This window comes from Mugil cephalus, chromosome 23 (assembly GCF_022458985.1).
Source record: "Mugil cephalus isolate CIBA_MC_2020 chromosome 23, CIBA_Mcephalus_1.1, whole genome shotgun sequence".
Lineage (NCBI taxonomy): Eukaryota > Metazoa > Chordata > Actinopteri > Mugiliformes > Mugilidae > Mugil > Mugil cephalus.
The window spans coordinates 16,035,531-16,052,013 of NC_061792.1; the positions used below are offsets into that span (position 1 = coordinate 16,035,531).

The following is a 16,483-nucleotide window of genomic DNA, read 5'->3' on the forward strand; positions in this document are numbered from 1 at the left end:
CTCAGACGTATCGATGTGGAACCATTACAACATTACAGAACACAAGTGTGTTAACACAAAGTGGTGAAACTAGACTTCAAAGCTCCACGGTCTGAACACTGGACAGGGAACTGGAGCTCAGGGAAGAACGGGTTTTATTAGAACTCAGTTCTGACTTTAATCCACAACAAGAGCAGAAAATAAAAGGTGACGTCTGTTCAGGGTCGGTCCAGGTGTTCAGGGGCGTCTCATCATTTGGCACGAAACCACCTCGTACTGAAACACAACCAACACAACATGGAAACAGTAAATGTGTGAGAGAATGAAGCCACAGACACCACATGGACCTAAGAATAAAGGGTGTCAGACATTTCACACAGCCCTCACCCACAGTCTATTTCTGTTTACTTGTCCTGGCAGCGTTAGCATTAGCATTAGCATTAGCAGCTCTGGTTTACCTCCGTAGTCTCCAGCCTCTCAGAGTTCTCGTAGATGGGATCTGAACATTTGTTCTCCTGGACTCTGTTCACTTTCCTCTTCAAAGACACAATCAGCCCTGAGAACAGAGTTAAACGTCACTAATGGTGAAAAGTTATTTAACGCATCATAAGTCGTTCAAATCCAGTCAATAACTTGAATAAAGACAAAAAGGACCATTTTCAGGGAACAGTTTATATGTTGTACGTTGATGAAGCTTTGAAACACAGTGTCACAGCTGGAGTTGAACGTTACAGTGGAGTTACAGATTTTCCTGGTTCCTTATTTTTTATGTTTTTGTCAAAATTAAACATGAAACTAAATATTAATCAAAGTCTATGATTCAGTTTTTAGATGAAGGTTTTTATTATTGAGGGGAAACTAGATCCAGACCTCCATGGTCTAGTTCCTCCAACCCCACCTAGACCTGTTCTCAGTCTAGAAACCACTTCAACAGGACCTGGTTCTAGACAAATCCAGCTGGACCTCAGGCCCAGATCCAGAGACATTCAGGAACACATGAGAGGGAACGTCACTGAGAACCAGGAGTCTGGAAAAGGTTCTGAAGACATTTCTAAAGCTGTGGGTCTCCAGAGAACCACAGTGAGAACCATTATCCACACACGGACCACTGGAGAACCTTCCCAGGAGAGGCCGGACCACCACCATGACCCCCAGAGACCCCTCATCATAAGAGGCCTCATCAGACCCACAACAGCATCACTGGGCTCGGTTAAGGTCAGAGTCCAGAAAGAGACTGGACTAACATGGACCTCAAAATCAGAACCACTGCTCAGCTACAAGAACAGAAAGACCAGAAAAAAAACGGAGAACACCCAAGACTCTAGGACAAGACTAAAGCTGGATTCTGTTCAATCTGGAGTCAATGACAGCAGCAGTAAAACCTGATCCCAGTCCTGGTAGGGTGCTGGTCTTCAGGACCTGGAAGACTTGCTGTGATAAATGGAACCATGAGTTCTGGTTCTACCTAGAAACCCTGAAGGAGAACATCCGTCTGTCTGAAGAGAACTTGGACAATAATCCAGAACCCAGCATCTAGTCCACCTCTGAACGGATGGAGACCAGCTAAATGAAGACTGTGGAGGGGCCTACAGTCCAGACCTCCAGACCTGGGAGACTGTAACCTGACTTAAACAGGAGGCTGATGCTGGAGAACCCTCCAATGGCCCGGAGAACCCTCCAATGAGGCTGAACTACAACAACTCTGTAAAGACGAGAACTAAACTCCAGCTGAGGGAGGAACAACCAGGGATCAGGTTTAGGAGACACCACTTCACCACCACTGTATGAGAAATAATGAAGACACTCACCTAGGACGACTAAAACCAAGACCAGGTTCAGAGCCAGTGAGCTGTATGTGACCACATCACCCAGGTTTATTCCGGAGGAGTCTGGAGAGTCTAAAGAGGGGATTAAAATGAGTGGACAGCTGATCAGTTTTCTGTTTGCTGACGTTAAGAAAGAGTCTGGTTCCTGGAAGGAAACCACTCATCCAACATTTAATATGTGACAGGCTGAACATGAAGTCAGAACCCATTCATCTCTTCTGTCTCCATGAAGCTCTCTGATATGAACTCTAATTATTCATAGGGTAAGTAGCCTAGGCACACAGTTCCCCCCATTCAAGGACAGATAAGTACCAGCCATTAAGGTAATTAGTGACCCCAGTTTCTGGTCAAGCAAGTTTCAGGTGGTGTTACCCACAGAGTTTATTCCTATTTAACCTCAATTTCCCACTAGTTCATCAGAACTGAAGAAGCTACTTGGATGAGTGGTGAAACGTCTTCAAGAAATTCTACAAGTCCAGCTGATCTCATTCAACACTTTTTTTGATTACCATGACCTGGATGACTGAGAACCTTCACAGATGAACTCTAATTAAGTTCTAACTGGTGGAACTGAAACACGTCTCATTAAAGCTGCTTTTCTAAATGAAGGCATCACATTAACACTGATGCCCTTCTGGTTCATTGTGTGATCATTGTGGCTGTGTTACAGCTTGTGGCTTGAATTTCTGCAGGAACTTGTCTCACTTAAACAACTTCAGACCTGCTCAAAGTACCAACATTTCAATCATTTTCAGGATTTTAACTCTTTAAATGTCAGTCTGAAAATGCAAAGTTTAAAATTTATTTATTTATTTTTTTAACAAAAAAAGACAAAAGAATTATTTTCCATAAAATAAACAGTAGTTGGATTGGACTTGGGTGGTAAATTAGAGTCTTGGATGTGTCAAAGATTATCAATAAAATTGATTTCATTGCATTAGTATTTTTTATATAGTGTCAGATTCCCCCTCTGGACTCCTTCATGGTCAAAACTGCCCCGTAGACTTCCATTATAACTATATTTATTAATGTGGCTGCCATTTCAGTATAAAACCATGGCTCTGTGATGTTAGCGTTTCAGTTAGAAAACTAGTGACATTTGACATCTTTACTGTATTTGATCAGATTCAAACATTTTCTCAATTTTCTCATTTTCTTGAAAGTCAATGCATGAAATTCGTGTGAATTTCCCATTTATTATAATGGAGCCACGTTACTATCAGGGGTTGCAAGTGTGAGTGTGTCTCTGTGATATTGACTGTGCTATTGGTAGTTTTGAGCAGGTCTGAAGTTGTGATTTAAAGTGATTAGTGATTTATGGAAAAAAAGTAGAAAAAAAATATTGAAGACTTTATGGCAGTTTCTTTATGCGTGTACATTTTTGCCATGAACGTGTCCAGAGGGTGGTAAATTTGAGGAGGACATAACAGTTAAAGTCACATCAAACCAAGTCAGAGGAGACGAGCTGTTAGAGGTTTGTCAGAGACTGAGCTACGTACCTGGGAGGAGGAGGAGGAGGAAGGACTCCTCAGCTGAAATGCTGTTATATATTGTCCTTCCACAGTAGTAAAGCCGGCCGTCCTCTGATGACATGTTTTTAATCTCAAGTCTGGTTCCACTGATTAAATATTTGGTTTTTAACTCAGTAGAGTTGTAGGAAGCTTTGTCTGTAGGGAAAAAACTGCGACCGATAGAGAATCTGAAGTGATGGTGGATTTCCATGGACCAGAAAACATCTGCATCCATGATGGAGCAGTTTAAAGAGACGTCTTGACCCAGCTTCCCTCTGACCTCCGTCACGTTCTGGACCTCTGAACCCAGCAGAACCAGGGGCATCATCAGCAGCAGCAGCAGGAGATCCATGATCAAGTTCAGACATCTACGAACCAAGATGTCTGAACAGACTGAAGAGAAGAGTTCTTCACTTCCTCCTTTACCTGTTCATCATATCTACATGACAAACCACAAACACTGAAACCACATCCTCCAGCCTCCACTCTGAGAAACTGTTTGACCTCCTGTCTCATACTGAACCTCTCCGGAACCCAGGACAGCGTCTACAGCTGAACATCCCAAAGTCTCGAAGCATCACACTGACATTTTTTAAGTTTCTCATGATTGTGTTTAAAGGAGTAACTGAGTTCGTCTAACGGGTGTTAACACGTTAACAGTCCAGTACTGAAGTTACCCATAATCCAGGACTACAAAGACACTGAAGCTGTTAGAGACTGAGCTACGTCCCTGGGATGAGGAGGAAGGTGTCCTCAACATTAATGATGTTTTTAATGCTGTTAAAAACATTTAATCAGATTAATTTTAGAGTTGATGTGGATTCATTCAGATTAATCAGATTAAATCTTCTTCATGTTTAATCTGTATGGATGTTGTTTCATTGTTGATGATCAGACTCCAGGAAGAACAGAATATATCTGCACTTAACATAACTGTTTGTGTCTTTCATTCAGTCTTTCTTTGTCCACCATGTGTCCACATGAATGTGTCCCTTTTGCTACGGAGACAGACTAACTTGTTGACATTGTCCAACCAGAGGAGAGCTGACGCTTCTTATTGAGAACAGTCTCTCCCAGTGAACAGTGGCTGCAGGAGTGGACACATATTAGCAGCAGCATTGGCAGCTTGTCTTTGTCTTGGTTTGTCTTGGTTTGTCTCCAGCTGTTAGCCGCGTTAGCCCAAGTGCTAGCAGAATCCCCGGCTAACGTATGCTTGGCTTGGTTAATGTGCTGTTTGAAGCTGGAAAGAAAACTCCTTCCTGCAGAGTGTGATATTACTTTATGTGTCTCCACTGGTCCCTCTTGGTTTCTTTGTCCTCAAATGTCCCATGGAGAGGACCAACGTGCTGTTTAGCGTCTTCCATCTTTATGGGTTGGTTCTGCTGCCTGTCACTACCGGATCAGCTGGTGCTAACGCTAACGCTACTTGGAAAAACTGAGACACGTTCACAGTCGTTCTGCTGCAGATGCTTCATTAATCAAACTGATGGTGATGATGGATTAATTAATATGTTCATTTTGACACCCTAGTTTTTTTCATTCTCCTATCACAGTAGTAAAGCTGCTGTTCTCTGATGACATGTTTTCAACCACAAGTCTGTTTCCTGATCTGATGGTGGATAGTACAGCCTAGGGTTACCTAGGTTGTACTATCCTCTACACAGGTTTAGGGCTTCAGAGAACTGACATGTTGAAACTAAACGATTACTAGTTTAGTCTGGGCAGGATTAGGGTAAAATAAAACAACACTAGACCAATGACTCATTAAGCTACTCGATATGTTTCCATTCCAGATTTTGTCAAAATAAAAATAATGTTTCTGAAGTTTTGATAAAGTCCAGTTGCTCTTTGTGCGTGTTTCTGTGAATGAGCTGTAACTCTGGTAAAGTCTTAAACTGTCACTTTTTGTCACTGAGTTATGTCACTTTGAGGAAGACTGGCTCAGATGAACTGGTCACATGAGCCCCTGTGTCAACTCCGGGGAAATGACAAAACAGTGTTTCCACATCGATACGTCTGAGAAACCACCTGATCACAGTGTCAGGGTTTGGGTCAGGGTTATTTTAGACACGTAGGCGCTTTCATTACCAGCCTTTTATTGCAATATTAAGGTTTTGAGCATTTCTAGGGGAATGGAGACACAGTGAGTGTGAAGAAATCTGAAATCCTGCTGAACCCAGACAGTTTCTCAGAGTGGAGGCTGGAGGAGGTGGTTTCAGAGTTTGTGGTTTGTCATGTAGACATGATGAACAGGTAAAGGAGGAAGTGAAGAACTCTTCTCTTCAGTCTGTTCAGAGCTGAGCTGCTTTGTAGACGTCTGAACCTGATCATGGATCTCCTGCTGCTGCTGATGATGCCCCTGGTTCTGGTGGGTTCAGAGGTCCAGAACGTGACGGAGGTCAGAGGGAAGCTGGGTCAAGACGTCTCTTTAAACTGCTCCATCATGGATGCAGATGTTTTCTGGTCCATGGAAATCCACCATCACTTCAGATTCTCTATCGGTCGCAGTTTTTTTCCTACAGACAAAGCTTCCTACAACTCTACTGAGTTAAAAACCAAATATTTAATCAATGGAACCAGACTTGAGATTAAAAACATGTCATCAGAGGACGGCCGGCTTTACTACTGTGGAAGGACAATACATAACAGCATTTCAGCTGAGGAGTCCTTCCTCCTCCTCCTCCTCCCAGGTACGTAGCTCAGTCTCCAACAAACCTCTAACCTCTCTTCTCCTCTGACTTGGTTTGATGTGACTTTAATGTGCTGCCTTCGTTTAGAAAAGCAGCTTTAATGAGATGTTGTTCAGTCCCACCAGTTAGAACTTGATTAGAGTTCATATCGGAGAGCTTCATGGAGACAGAAGAGATGAACGGGTTCTGACTTCATGTTCAGCCTGTCACATGTTAAATGTTGGATGAGTGGTTTCCTTCCAGGAACCAGACTCTTTCTTAACGTCAGCAAACAGAAAACTGATCAGCTGTCCACTCATTTTAATCCACTCTTTAGATTCTCCAGACTCCTCCGGAATAAACCTGGGTGATGTGGTCACATACAGCTCACTGGCTCTGAACCTGGTCTTGGTTTTAGTCGTCCTAGGTGAGTGTCTTCATTATTTCTAACTCTTATTTTATTTATTCAACCAGGAAGTCCCATTGAGATTAGACGTCGCTTTTACAAGAGAGACCTGGCCAAGGTAGCAGCCAACATAAAACCGGTAGATGAGACATAAATGAGATATAAAACAATAAAACATGAAAACAGACAAGATCAGTGGAAACCGTCACCTTTCTCCTTCACTTCATTCTTTATGATACTCGTAAAACAAATAAAGGATGTGACAGGTGCTTTGAAAGTTATCCCGTGACCGTGGTGTATGATCAAAAGTTTTAGGACGGTCAGAAGTCTGTTGGGCTAGAAATAATACCCTGGTAAAACCAGAACAGTGACAAACACCATCATGGTAAACTGAAATTAATAGTATATATTTTTCAACAGTTTTTGAGTATTTTTTTATATATATAAATTTCTGCTTCATGTTGTCTTGTAGATTTCATCACTGTAAATAATTCTAGTAAAAAAAAAAAAAAAAATATGAGTTGGTCCAAGTTCTTTCTTTATTTAGAATCAGTGGAACTAAAATAGTCTAAGATTAGTTGAACATCAGAGTAATAATGTTAGTTATATAGTCAGTTATCTTGGCACGAGGCCAGAGCTTTGGTGGAGGTGGCCATGTTGTTTTCAGACGTCTCTAACTAGAGCGCTGATAACTCGGGAGTGACGTCATTCCAGCTCCGAGATAAATGGAACAAACCATGAGTCTTCTCTTCACAGCTGAACCTCCCTGAGACTCTCCTGCTGCGACCACCATGGAGCTGTTGTCCTGTGAGCCGCTTGTCACGTAGCTGTTAACTCTCAGAAACTCGTCCTCTGGTTCAGTCGTGGCTTTGGTTCTGCAGTCAAACCTCTTCCTGTCAGAGTTCCCCTGGTTTCTGAGTTTCCTTTTGTTGGTGAAGGAAACTACCTTGTCTCTCTGTGCAGTTTCTCTGTGGGACAGACCTTCATGTTGGAGTTGGTTTGTTCCTCTTCTATTGTTAGTTGTGTTTTTGTAGAAACACACTACGGTGCTCATGAGGGTATGTGATGGTAGCACAGTGTGTTCCAGTGCTGCTTTGATGGAGACCTCTTGCTGCAGAAAAGGTTTAAATTTTTCCTTGAAAAAGAACTTTTTGTCTCATTGTGAAATGTAGATTTCTCAGTTGTGGGTAACCTCACCTCACCAGTTCACCACTTACCTTTGTACCATTTCAAGATATTAACTGGAATTGAACAACTTGGATTGCAGCAAATAACTGGAAAAATTGGGGTGAAACTTTTGACGGGTAGAGTTTAACTCAGCTGTGACGTTGTGTTCTCAGGGCTGATTGTGTCTCTGAAGAGGAAAATCAACAAATTCCAGGAGAATAAATGTTCAGGTCCCATCGACGAGAACCCTGAGAGGCTGGAGACTGTGCAGGTAAACAAACCTCCGGTTAGAATGGAAGGGCTGCTAATGCTAATGCTCACTCGTGCTCTAAGTCAGTGGTTCTGTGAACTAGAATCATTTTGAATTTGTTTCATTTATTTTGTGTTTGTGGATAAAAACTGAAGAAGCTGAATCTGTTCCTTCAAAACATTTGAGGAGTTGAAAGTTTTCTTTGGTTTGGGTCTTGGCTTTGAGGGGGGGCGGTGGGTCCTGATCCCAGACCAGATGAGAACCACTGCTCTAAGTAGTACTCTATGTAGTACTCTAAGTAGTACTCTGTATTGTGTTTCAGTATGAGGAGATCCAGCTCCCCGACTTCAGACCTCCTCCTCCTCCTGAATGTGTTTATTACAAAGTTCAGCTTCCTGGTTCCTGACGCACCTGATTCCTGGTTCCTGGTTCCTGGTCTGGACTGAGGTCTGATGCGCTGTGTGTTGACTCTATGCTGGGTGGAGGCCGACCACGTCCTTGTGTTTTGAGCTGTTGAGTTTCTCATGAGGACAGTTGTAACGTGTGTTGTGTAACTAATAAAGTTCCCTCCAGCCTCCAAGTCTCCAGCTCGTTGTTTGATCCTCAGATAAACAGTCAAAGTCACGTCTGGAAACCACAGCTCGGCCCAGAGAGGACCGGGTTTTCAGACGGGACCAAGGTTGTTGTTGTCGTTGTGACATCTCTGTGGTTTTTAGTGACTTCAGAAACTTTAACCTCAGACACAAAGTTGAATCTCTGTGAAACCACTTCCTGTTAAGCTCAAAGCTTTAACACTTCAGCCTGAATCTGAATTTAGACTCATGTCTTCATTTGTCCATAGATTCAAGTCTTCAACCGCTTCTTACTGTCAGTAAGAGCAGTGCTAGAAAGATAACATAACACACCAACAAAGACACCTGAATCTACAGTGAAAGTAAAATATGTAAATATATGTGCAAGTATATATATATATATGTATGGGCTGTACTGGCATGTTAATATGAGTTACTGTGTGAAAAACTATGTACAGTTGAACAACTTACAATTAACAAATAGGTATTAAAGCATTTAAACAATCTGATGGCTGTGGGGACAAAGGACGTGGGGGGAGAAGCCTCCCACTGTTGCTGCTTCTCTCGCATGTGCGCCTCTCAACAATAGTCTCCAGTGAGTCCAGCTTCCTGCCAATCAGAGACTCTGCCTTCTTAACCAACCTTTGATTCATGCTGCCCCCATGGGGTTGCCATGGCAACTTGGAGTGATTGTCAATGACGGTAGCTCCTATCAGAAAAACAAGCAGACCGTGGGTGTCATAAGACCTCCCTGAAGACTTTGATATGTTTTTTGTCTTTCTAGAGTAAATTTTTTGGACAAACATGTGAGTTTAAAACAGGGGTCCCTTCTCCTTCTCCTCCTTTTAATTCATATTTTGTAGAGAAAAGTAATAGCACACTGATCCCTATCAAACTGCACGATTTGATATATAACTCGTCCTACAACTCTTTACGCTGTAGGATGAGTTAAGGGACGAAAAAAGAAGGAAGGTGGAAAATAAATAATAAGAAGAAACATACAGTATAACAATAATGGGCGCTGGCCAGCTGTAGGGGCCAGTGACTCGGTGCGTTGCCCCATGGCCCTAACTAGTAGTAATAGTAGTATTAATACTAGTAGTATTGAAAGTAGTAGTAGTAACAGTAGCAGTATTGAAAGTAGTATTGAAAGTAGTAATAGTAACAGTAGAAATATTAAGTAGTAATCATAGTACTACTATTAGAAGATATACTGCTGTTTTTCAGAGTGTCTCTTCATTGTCATTTGTAAATGTATCTCGTGTTGTTTTGTTTGACGCTGGTTTATAGTGGAGACAGAGGGACATTTGTCTCCCTCTGGTGGTCAAGCAATTAACTGCATGACATACACTGTAAAAAAAGACTACCACCAGATACAATGACAAAACCCATGTGGACTGGTTGGACAAACTCCCATTTCCCCTCCAGGCCCCATGCGAAGGTAAAGAGCTGGTCTGTGGTACCACGCCTGGGATGAAAACTTCTCAACCACGACTGGACCCTCTTTCCTACCACCCTGGTGTAAACCCGGGGAGACTGAGGAGCATGACCCCCCTATAGCTGGAACACACCCTCTGGTCTCCTTACTTAAAAATGGGGACCAAAACCCTGGTCTGCCGCTCCAGAGGCGTGTCAGCCAGGACAGGCAAGAGATTCTTAAAAATGAATGCTAAGAGATACACTGTGTAATCAGATAATACCAGATAAACTGTCAGAAATGGAAACAACAAGACACACTGTAAAAAATGACTAAAGTGAGATTGATTGTATAAAATAGGTACTGGAGACTTTTTTACTATAAGTGATGAAGTGCATGAGTCAGTTTAATTGACACAGAGACACTTGAGTTGTGATAGAGAGCTGTGTTGCTTGTTCACTACTTCCTCTTCCTCTTTGTCTTTGGGATTATTGCGTCTCCTTCTCCTGCAGCTCTCTGGGTGTTGGCTGGTCTCACTTTTACCAGGATCAAGTCTCAGATTGTTTTCTCCGTGTCAACCTCCCTCTGAAGGTAATGAATTTTTAATGTTTTCTTCATTAAGAGTGAGAGTGATCTCTGAAGGAGTTTAAATGTCCCCACTTCATCCCACAGACCTTCAGCTCCACTTCCTTTTCTTCTGTGTAAAGCTGCTGTTTAGAGTCAGGTTTACTATAATGTTGGAGTAAAGCTGGACATTAACCAATGATAAGTGAAGCCTTTAAAGAGCAGCAGTGGTTGAGTTTAAATGTCTGACTCTGCTGGTCTGACAGAATATTTTCCTGGTGAAGAAAGGGACTTTTTTTATTCCATTTGATTCTTGGAAGGAGGTTGGAGAAAGTTTCAGTTGTAATTTGGGTTTAAAGCTGATGTTCCCACCTGGAAGACTAAGACCAGGACCAGAAGCAGGACAGTGCGTCTCCTCATGACCAAGTTTTACAGTGAAAATTTGTTTCGCTCTAGAAGTGAAGCGATGAACTGCATGAAGTCAGTTTACTATGATGATCACTGCCATCCAGTGGTCACTGTCAGGAACTACAACTGTCCACATCCCATAATGCTGATGTTCATTGACTGCAGTGTTTTAGCTCCAGTGTTCATCAGGCTGATAATGAACACATTACTATTAACAGGCTGACTGCTGTGTGGTCACTGCCCTCTGGTGGTCACATACAGGAACTGCAGCCTAACTACCTCACAGGAGGCACCAGTTTGTGTGACTTAGGAGCTGTTCATAAGCAATGGCAGTGAGCAACACTGGGGCTCCTCAGGGGACGGTTCTGGTACCGTTCCTGTTTGCCCTGTACACTTCGGACTTCAAGTACAGGTCTGAATCCTGCCACATTCAGAAATACTCTGATGATACAGCTATTGTGGACTGTATCAGGAATGGGCAGGAGGAGAAATGCAGGAACCTGATGAGGGCCCTCAGTGACTGGAGCTCTAAGAACTGCCTGTTGCTGAACACCTCCAGGACCAAGGAAGGGGGGCAGCATGGATCAAAGGAACTCTAAGAGACCGGACAGGCTGGTTAAGAAGGCCGAGTCTCTGATTGGCAGGAAGCTGGACTCACTGGAGACTATTGTTGAGAGGCGCACATATATACTTCCACATATATTTACATATTTAACTTGCACTGTAGATTCAGGTGTCGTTTTTGGTGTGTTATGTTGCTGTTTGTGTACAAGCTACTGGACACTTCATCCCCAGGGGATGAATAAAGTATTTTTCTATTTTATTCTATTCTATTCTATTCTATTCTATTCTATTCTATTCTATTCTATTCTATTCTATTCTATTCTATTCTATTCTATTCTATTCTATTTTACATCATGCTGTGAAAAACAGATTGCTACTAGAACATATACTGTAAAAAATGACAATAGGAGATACACTGTACAGTTGGCATAAGGAAATATTCTGATGATATGATGATAAGGAATAGTAGGAGATACAATAATAAATCTTTCATCAGCAATTGAATATTTTCCTCAACCACTCAGTTGGTCTTTTATCTAGTTTTTAGTGTCTTGGGGGTTTTATCTGAGGTGGTGAAAGCAACTCAGTACTTTAACTCCACCTCTTACAGAGCTTGTGACTGAAGTGAAGATGTTTGTCTGTCAGCTGACATCTGTGAAATGTTGTAACCAGACGTTGAAGTGACTGAATATTAAAAAGCTGGAGCTTCCAGTCAGACTCGGTGTCAGTGAAGGCACCATGTGTGTCCTCCATGGCTCCATCTAGTGGACTGATAGTAGAAGTTTCAACCAGCAGAGATGGTTCCAGTGGATGTTCCCATGAATGATGTGTGTTTCCTCTGCAGGTGAAGGACAAAGTGTGAGCTGATGTGAATCCAGCAGCATGGACCAGAGTGAAGCTCAGAGGTGAGAGGACCATCTCTAAGTGTTGTTAGTTAAAGACGTCAGTCCAAGACACCAGGACACTGGACAGAAACGTTAAGAGTCCAGGTCTAGACCGGAGTTTCATCAACTTTGAGCAGCAGCCTGATGTTGAACTGGGACCAGTAACATCCACCTGAACAACCACACCAGGAGGATCTTTCTGTGCATGGTCTAGTTCCAGCTCAGTGTTTGAGGATTTCATTCATAGTCACTAGTTTTACTTCTTCTACAACAGATTCAAGTCTGGTTTATTGTCACTTCTACAGGATGTTGTTAGAAACATTCAGAGGTGAGAGATACTGGTTCTCCTGGTCCCACTGTACTACATACACAATAACTACTAGAAGTACAACTACTGCAGTACTACTGCACAATGTTACAACTAAACAGAAGATCCTCCATAAACTACCTGAGAATGAAATCCTGTGAATCAGAGAACATGTTCACACGTTGTCAGAGTTTAAGATGACTGAGTTCTCAGAAACCTCTACACAGACCTGTCAGCCATTCATCAGTTAAACCATCTCCTCCATCTCTCTGCAGCCTCCAGCCCCTCAGACCTGACCATGTGGTCTCTGAGGACCAGGCTGAACCTCCACTGGTGGGCGATGAAGCCGTCGTTCCAGCAGGTATGTTTTTACTCTGTTACCTTGAGTTGACAGTTGGATGATCTTACCACTGGCGATAACCATCCGTGGTGGCAGTCAGTATGTACAGCTAACCCTGTAAACCCTGTTTTGTGTATGGAAGGAAGACAAACAAGACCAGGTCAAAGAGACCTGTTTAACATAATATAATAATGAAGTTTTCCCCTCACAGTGGTGAATTCAGGGGTGGAATGAGAAGGGTCCGAGGGGGAGGGGAAGAAGATGTTTGAGGGGATGGGATGTAATGAAAGATGGAAGAGGAAGAAAAGAAAAGAGAGAGATGGTGAAGGTGGAGGTTGAAACCTGAGACAGACAGAGAGAAAGCTTCTGGACAAAACTTTAAAGGTAAGCACAGGAAACAGAATGATATGGAGGGTGGTTTAGTTAAAGAACCTAAGTCACAATAACTTCACTAACAAAGACCAGGCCTTGAGGGTAATAAGTTTATTGGTGGACAGGCCATGAGACAAATAGATGAACGGATGAGAAGAGTTGGAGGGGATGGGATGAAAAGAGATGAGGGTGGGGTCACATCTCTTCAAATCCTTGTTCCTACAAAACAGTTTCAAACTGATTCCATCAAAGTCATGTGACTGCTCTTCATATAACCATCTTTAGATATCTAAAGACTTGACGTGGCAGGTAAGACTGAGGGGTCCCTGCAGGGAAAAGAGGAAATATGACTTCTCTGAAAGTTACAGAATCTCTGAGATGCTTGTGTCCTTGTTCCTGTAGAGAAGTTGGTTGCCGGCATGAGGACTGAGTTTGTGGAAAGGTTGTCGATAGAAGTCCTTACACAGCTGCTGGAGGCCCTCATAACAGACGATGTCTTGACTGAGTCAGAAAAAGAATCGATATCTGAGAAGCACCCAGTCAGAGCAGACAAGGTACGCCACTTCATTGACACTGTGAAGAGAAAGGGAGAGGAGGCCTGCAAGAAGTTTATCCGACATCTTCAGTCCATAGATCCTGCTCTTTCCCATCATCTGCATTTGTCCTCTGTTCAACCTGCTCAGAAAGGTGAGGCCACATCTTTCTCTGGTCATGGTTGTGTAAATGTTTACTGAAGCCGTGAGGATGGAAAGCTTCTTAATCCACCTGAAACTGATTTGTCTTCAGTTTTGAATCCTTAACTTGCTGCTGAGATGAGAATTGGAACACCAAGGCAAATCCCCTTGTTTTTGTTGTTCACTGAAGATATTTGGGTTTAAGATCAAAAGATGACTATGAGACAAAAGTTCAAAATGTCAGCTTTTATTTTTGCGGTATTTACATCTTGATGTGTTAAACAACTCGGGACATACCACACTTTGTTTGAACCCACCCATTTTTCATGTGAGCAAAACTATTGGAACATGTGACTGACAGGTGTTTGTTGTTGACCAGGTGTTGCCTTTTGATTGTTCAAACATTAAATAGCTGCATGACTCGTCTCCTTTTTGACCTGGGTTGAAACCTGTAAAGTATGAATTTCTTGGTAAAGAGGATAAACTAACATGAAGACCAGAGAGCTGTCTACGGGAGAAAAGCAAGCGATTTTCAAGCTGAGACAAAAAAGGAAAATCAATCAGAGCCATTGGACAATCATTGGGCAAAGCAAGCACAACAATTTGGAATGTCATGAATAAGAAAGAAACTGCTGGTGTACTGAGCAACAGACGTCAAACAGGTCGGCCTTATTAAGTTGTAAAACACATCTAGATGTACATACCAGAAAATAAAAGGTGACATTATGAACTCTTGTCTCATACTCATCTTGTGATCTTGAAACCCAAATGTCTTCAGTGAGCAACAAAAACAAGGGAATTTTCCTTGCTGTTCCGATACTTTTGGAGGGAACTGTACTCTCTCCTCTTCAAAGCAGAATTCCATCAATCTCTTGTGTTTTTATTTTCTAAAGTAAATCCTATTTGGTTCTACCTGTAACTCGGAAGAAGATCTGACCAGATGTGAGGACATGTTTTTGAGTAAATACAGATCATTCCAAGGGTCCAGTTAGTCTTTCTTGATGCTGTGTACAGTAAACTGCTGTACAAAACATCAGATGGTCTGATTATCTGTTGTTGTGTCGTTCAGAGGCTCTTGACAGGTTTCGATGTAAACTTAAATCTAACCTGAAGGAGAAGTTCCAGTGTGTGTTTGAGGGGATTGCTAAAGCTGGAAAAACAACCCTTCTGAATGAGATCTACACAGAGCTCTACATCACAGAGGGAGGGACTGCAGAGGTCAATGATGAACATGAGGTCAGACAGATTGAAACAGCATCCAGGAAACCACACAGACCTGAAACAACCATCAGATATGAAGACCTCTTTAAAGCCTCACCTGGAAGACATGGACCAATCAGAAGAGTGATGACAAAGGGAGTGGCTGGCATTGGGAAAACAGTCTTAACACAGAAGTTCACTCTGGAATGGGCTGAAGACAAAGTTAACCAGGACATCCTCTTCATATTTCCATTGACTTTCAGAGAGCTGAATGTGGTGAAAGAGAGAAAGTTCAGCTTGGTGGAACTTGTTCATCACTTCTTCACTGAAACCAAAGAAGCAGGAATCTGCAGCTTTGAAGAGTTCCAGGTTGTGTTCATCTTTGACGGTCTGGATGAGTGTCGACCTCCTCTGGACTTCCACAAGACTGAGATCCTGACTGATGTTACAGAGTCCACCTCAGTGGATGTGCTGCTGACAAACCTCATCAGGGGGAAACTGCTTCCCTCTGCTCGCCTCTGGATAACCACACGACCTGCAGCAGCCAATCAGATCCCTCCTGAGTGTGTTGACATGGTGACAGAGGTCAGAGGGTTCACTGACCCCCAGAAGGAGGAGTACTTCAGGAAGAGGTTCAGAGATGAGGAGCAGGCCAGCAGCATCATCTCCCATATCAAGACATCACGAAGCCTCCACATCATGTGTCACATCCCAGTCTTCTGCTGGATCACTGCTACAGTTCTGGAGGATGTGTTGGAAACCAGAGAGGGAGGAGAGCTGCCCAAGACCCTGACTGAGATGTACATCCACTTCCTGGTGGTTCAGGCCAAAGTCAAGAAGGTCAAGTATGATGGAGGAGCTGAGACAGATTCACACTGGAGTCCAGAGACCAGGAAGATGATTGAGTCTCTGGGAAAACTGGCTTTTGATCAGCTGCAGAAAGGAAACCTGATCTTCTATGGATCAGACCTGACAGAGTGTGGCATCGATATCAGAGCAGCCTCAGTGTACTCAGGAGTGTTCACACAGATCTTTAAAGAGGAGAGAGGCCTGTACCAGGACAAGGTGTTCTGCTTTGTCCATCTGAGCTTTCAGGAGTTTCTGGCTGCTCTTCATGTCCATCTGACCTCCATCAGCTCTGGTGTCAACCTGATGGAAGAACAACAAGCTACATCTCTGTGGTCTAAACTATTTAAAAAACAAAAACCTCTCCACCAGAGTGCTGTGGACAAGGCCTTACAGAGTCCAAATGGACACCTGGACTTGTTCCTCCGCTTCCTCCTGGGTCTTTCACTGCAGACCAATCAGACTCTCCTACGAGACCTGCTGACACAGACAGGAAGTAGCTCAGAGACCAATCAGGAAACAGTCCA

The 16,483-nt window shown here is 42.9% G+C and overlaps 2 protein-coding genes across 3 annotated transcripts in view; both read left to right on the forward strand.

The window, feature by feature from the left end:
• The first annotated feature begins 5,049 nt into the window (after nucleotides 1-5,049).
• Nucleotides 5,050-8,388, forward strand: LOC125001120. Of its 2 annotated transcripts, none has more exons than XR_007111521.1 (4): nucleotides 5,050-6,006; nucleotides 6,323-6,412; nucleotides 7,148-7,829; nucleotides 8,131-8,388. XR_007111521.1 is itself a non-coding variant. In XM_047576982.1 (4 exons), the coding sequence occupies exons 1-4, from the start codon at nucleotides 5,646-5,648 to the stop codon at nucleotides 8,212-8,214; spliced, it is 633 nt and encodes a 210-aa protein (XP_047432938.1). In that variant the 5' UTR covers nucleotides 5,061-5,645; the 3' UTR covers nucleotides 8,215-8,388. The 2 variants fall into 2 exon arrangements, 1 of the variants encoding a protein (XP_047432938.1); XM_047576982.1 differs by having other exon boundaries at nucleotides 5,061-6,006; nucleotides 7,732-7,829.
• Nucleotides 8,389-10,277: 1,889 nt separating this feature from the next.
• Nucleotides 10,278-16,483, forward strand: part of LOC125001243 (NACHT, LRR and PYD domains-containing protein 12-like) — a 105,868-nt gene continuing 99,662 nt past the window's right edge. Inside the window, exons 1-4 of the mRNA XM_047577166.1 lie at nucleotides 10,278-10,388; nucleotides 12,178-12,238; nucleotides 12,800-12,885; nucleotides 13,639-13,923. Coding sequence (XP_047433122.1) covers nucleotides 12,216-12,238; nucleotides 12,800-12,885; nucleotides 13,639-13,923 — 394 coding nt within the window. The 5' untranslated portion in view covers nucleotides 10,278-10,388; nucleotides 12,178-12,215. The remainder of the gene's footprint in view (nucleotides 10,389-12,177; nucleotides 12,239-12,799; nucleotides 12,886-13,638; nucleotides 13,924-16,483) is intronic.

Bases quoted from the DNA above. Each gene is read 5' to 3' on its own strand.
- LOC125001120 (XM_047576982.1), top strand. From the start codon at position 5,646: ATGGATCTCCTGCTGCTGCTGATGATGCCCCTGGTTCTGGTGGGTTCA. The intron at 6,007-6,322 runs GTACGTAGCTCA...TCCACTCTTTAG, and splicing joins CCTCCTCCTCCTCCTCCCAG to ATTCTCCAGACTCCTCCGGA. The intron at 6,413-7,731 runs GTGAGTGTCTTC...TTGTGTTCTCAG, and splicing joins CTTGGTTTTAGTCGTCCTAG to GGCTGATTGTGTCTCTGAAG.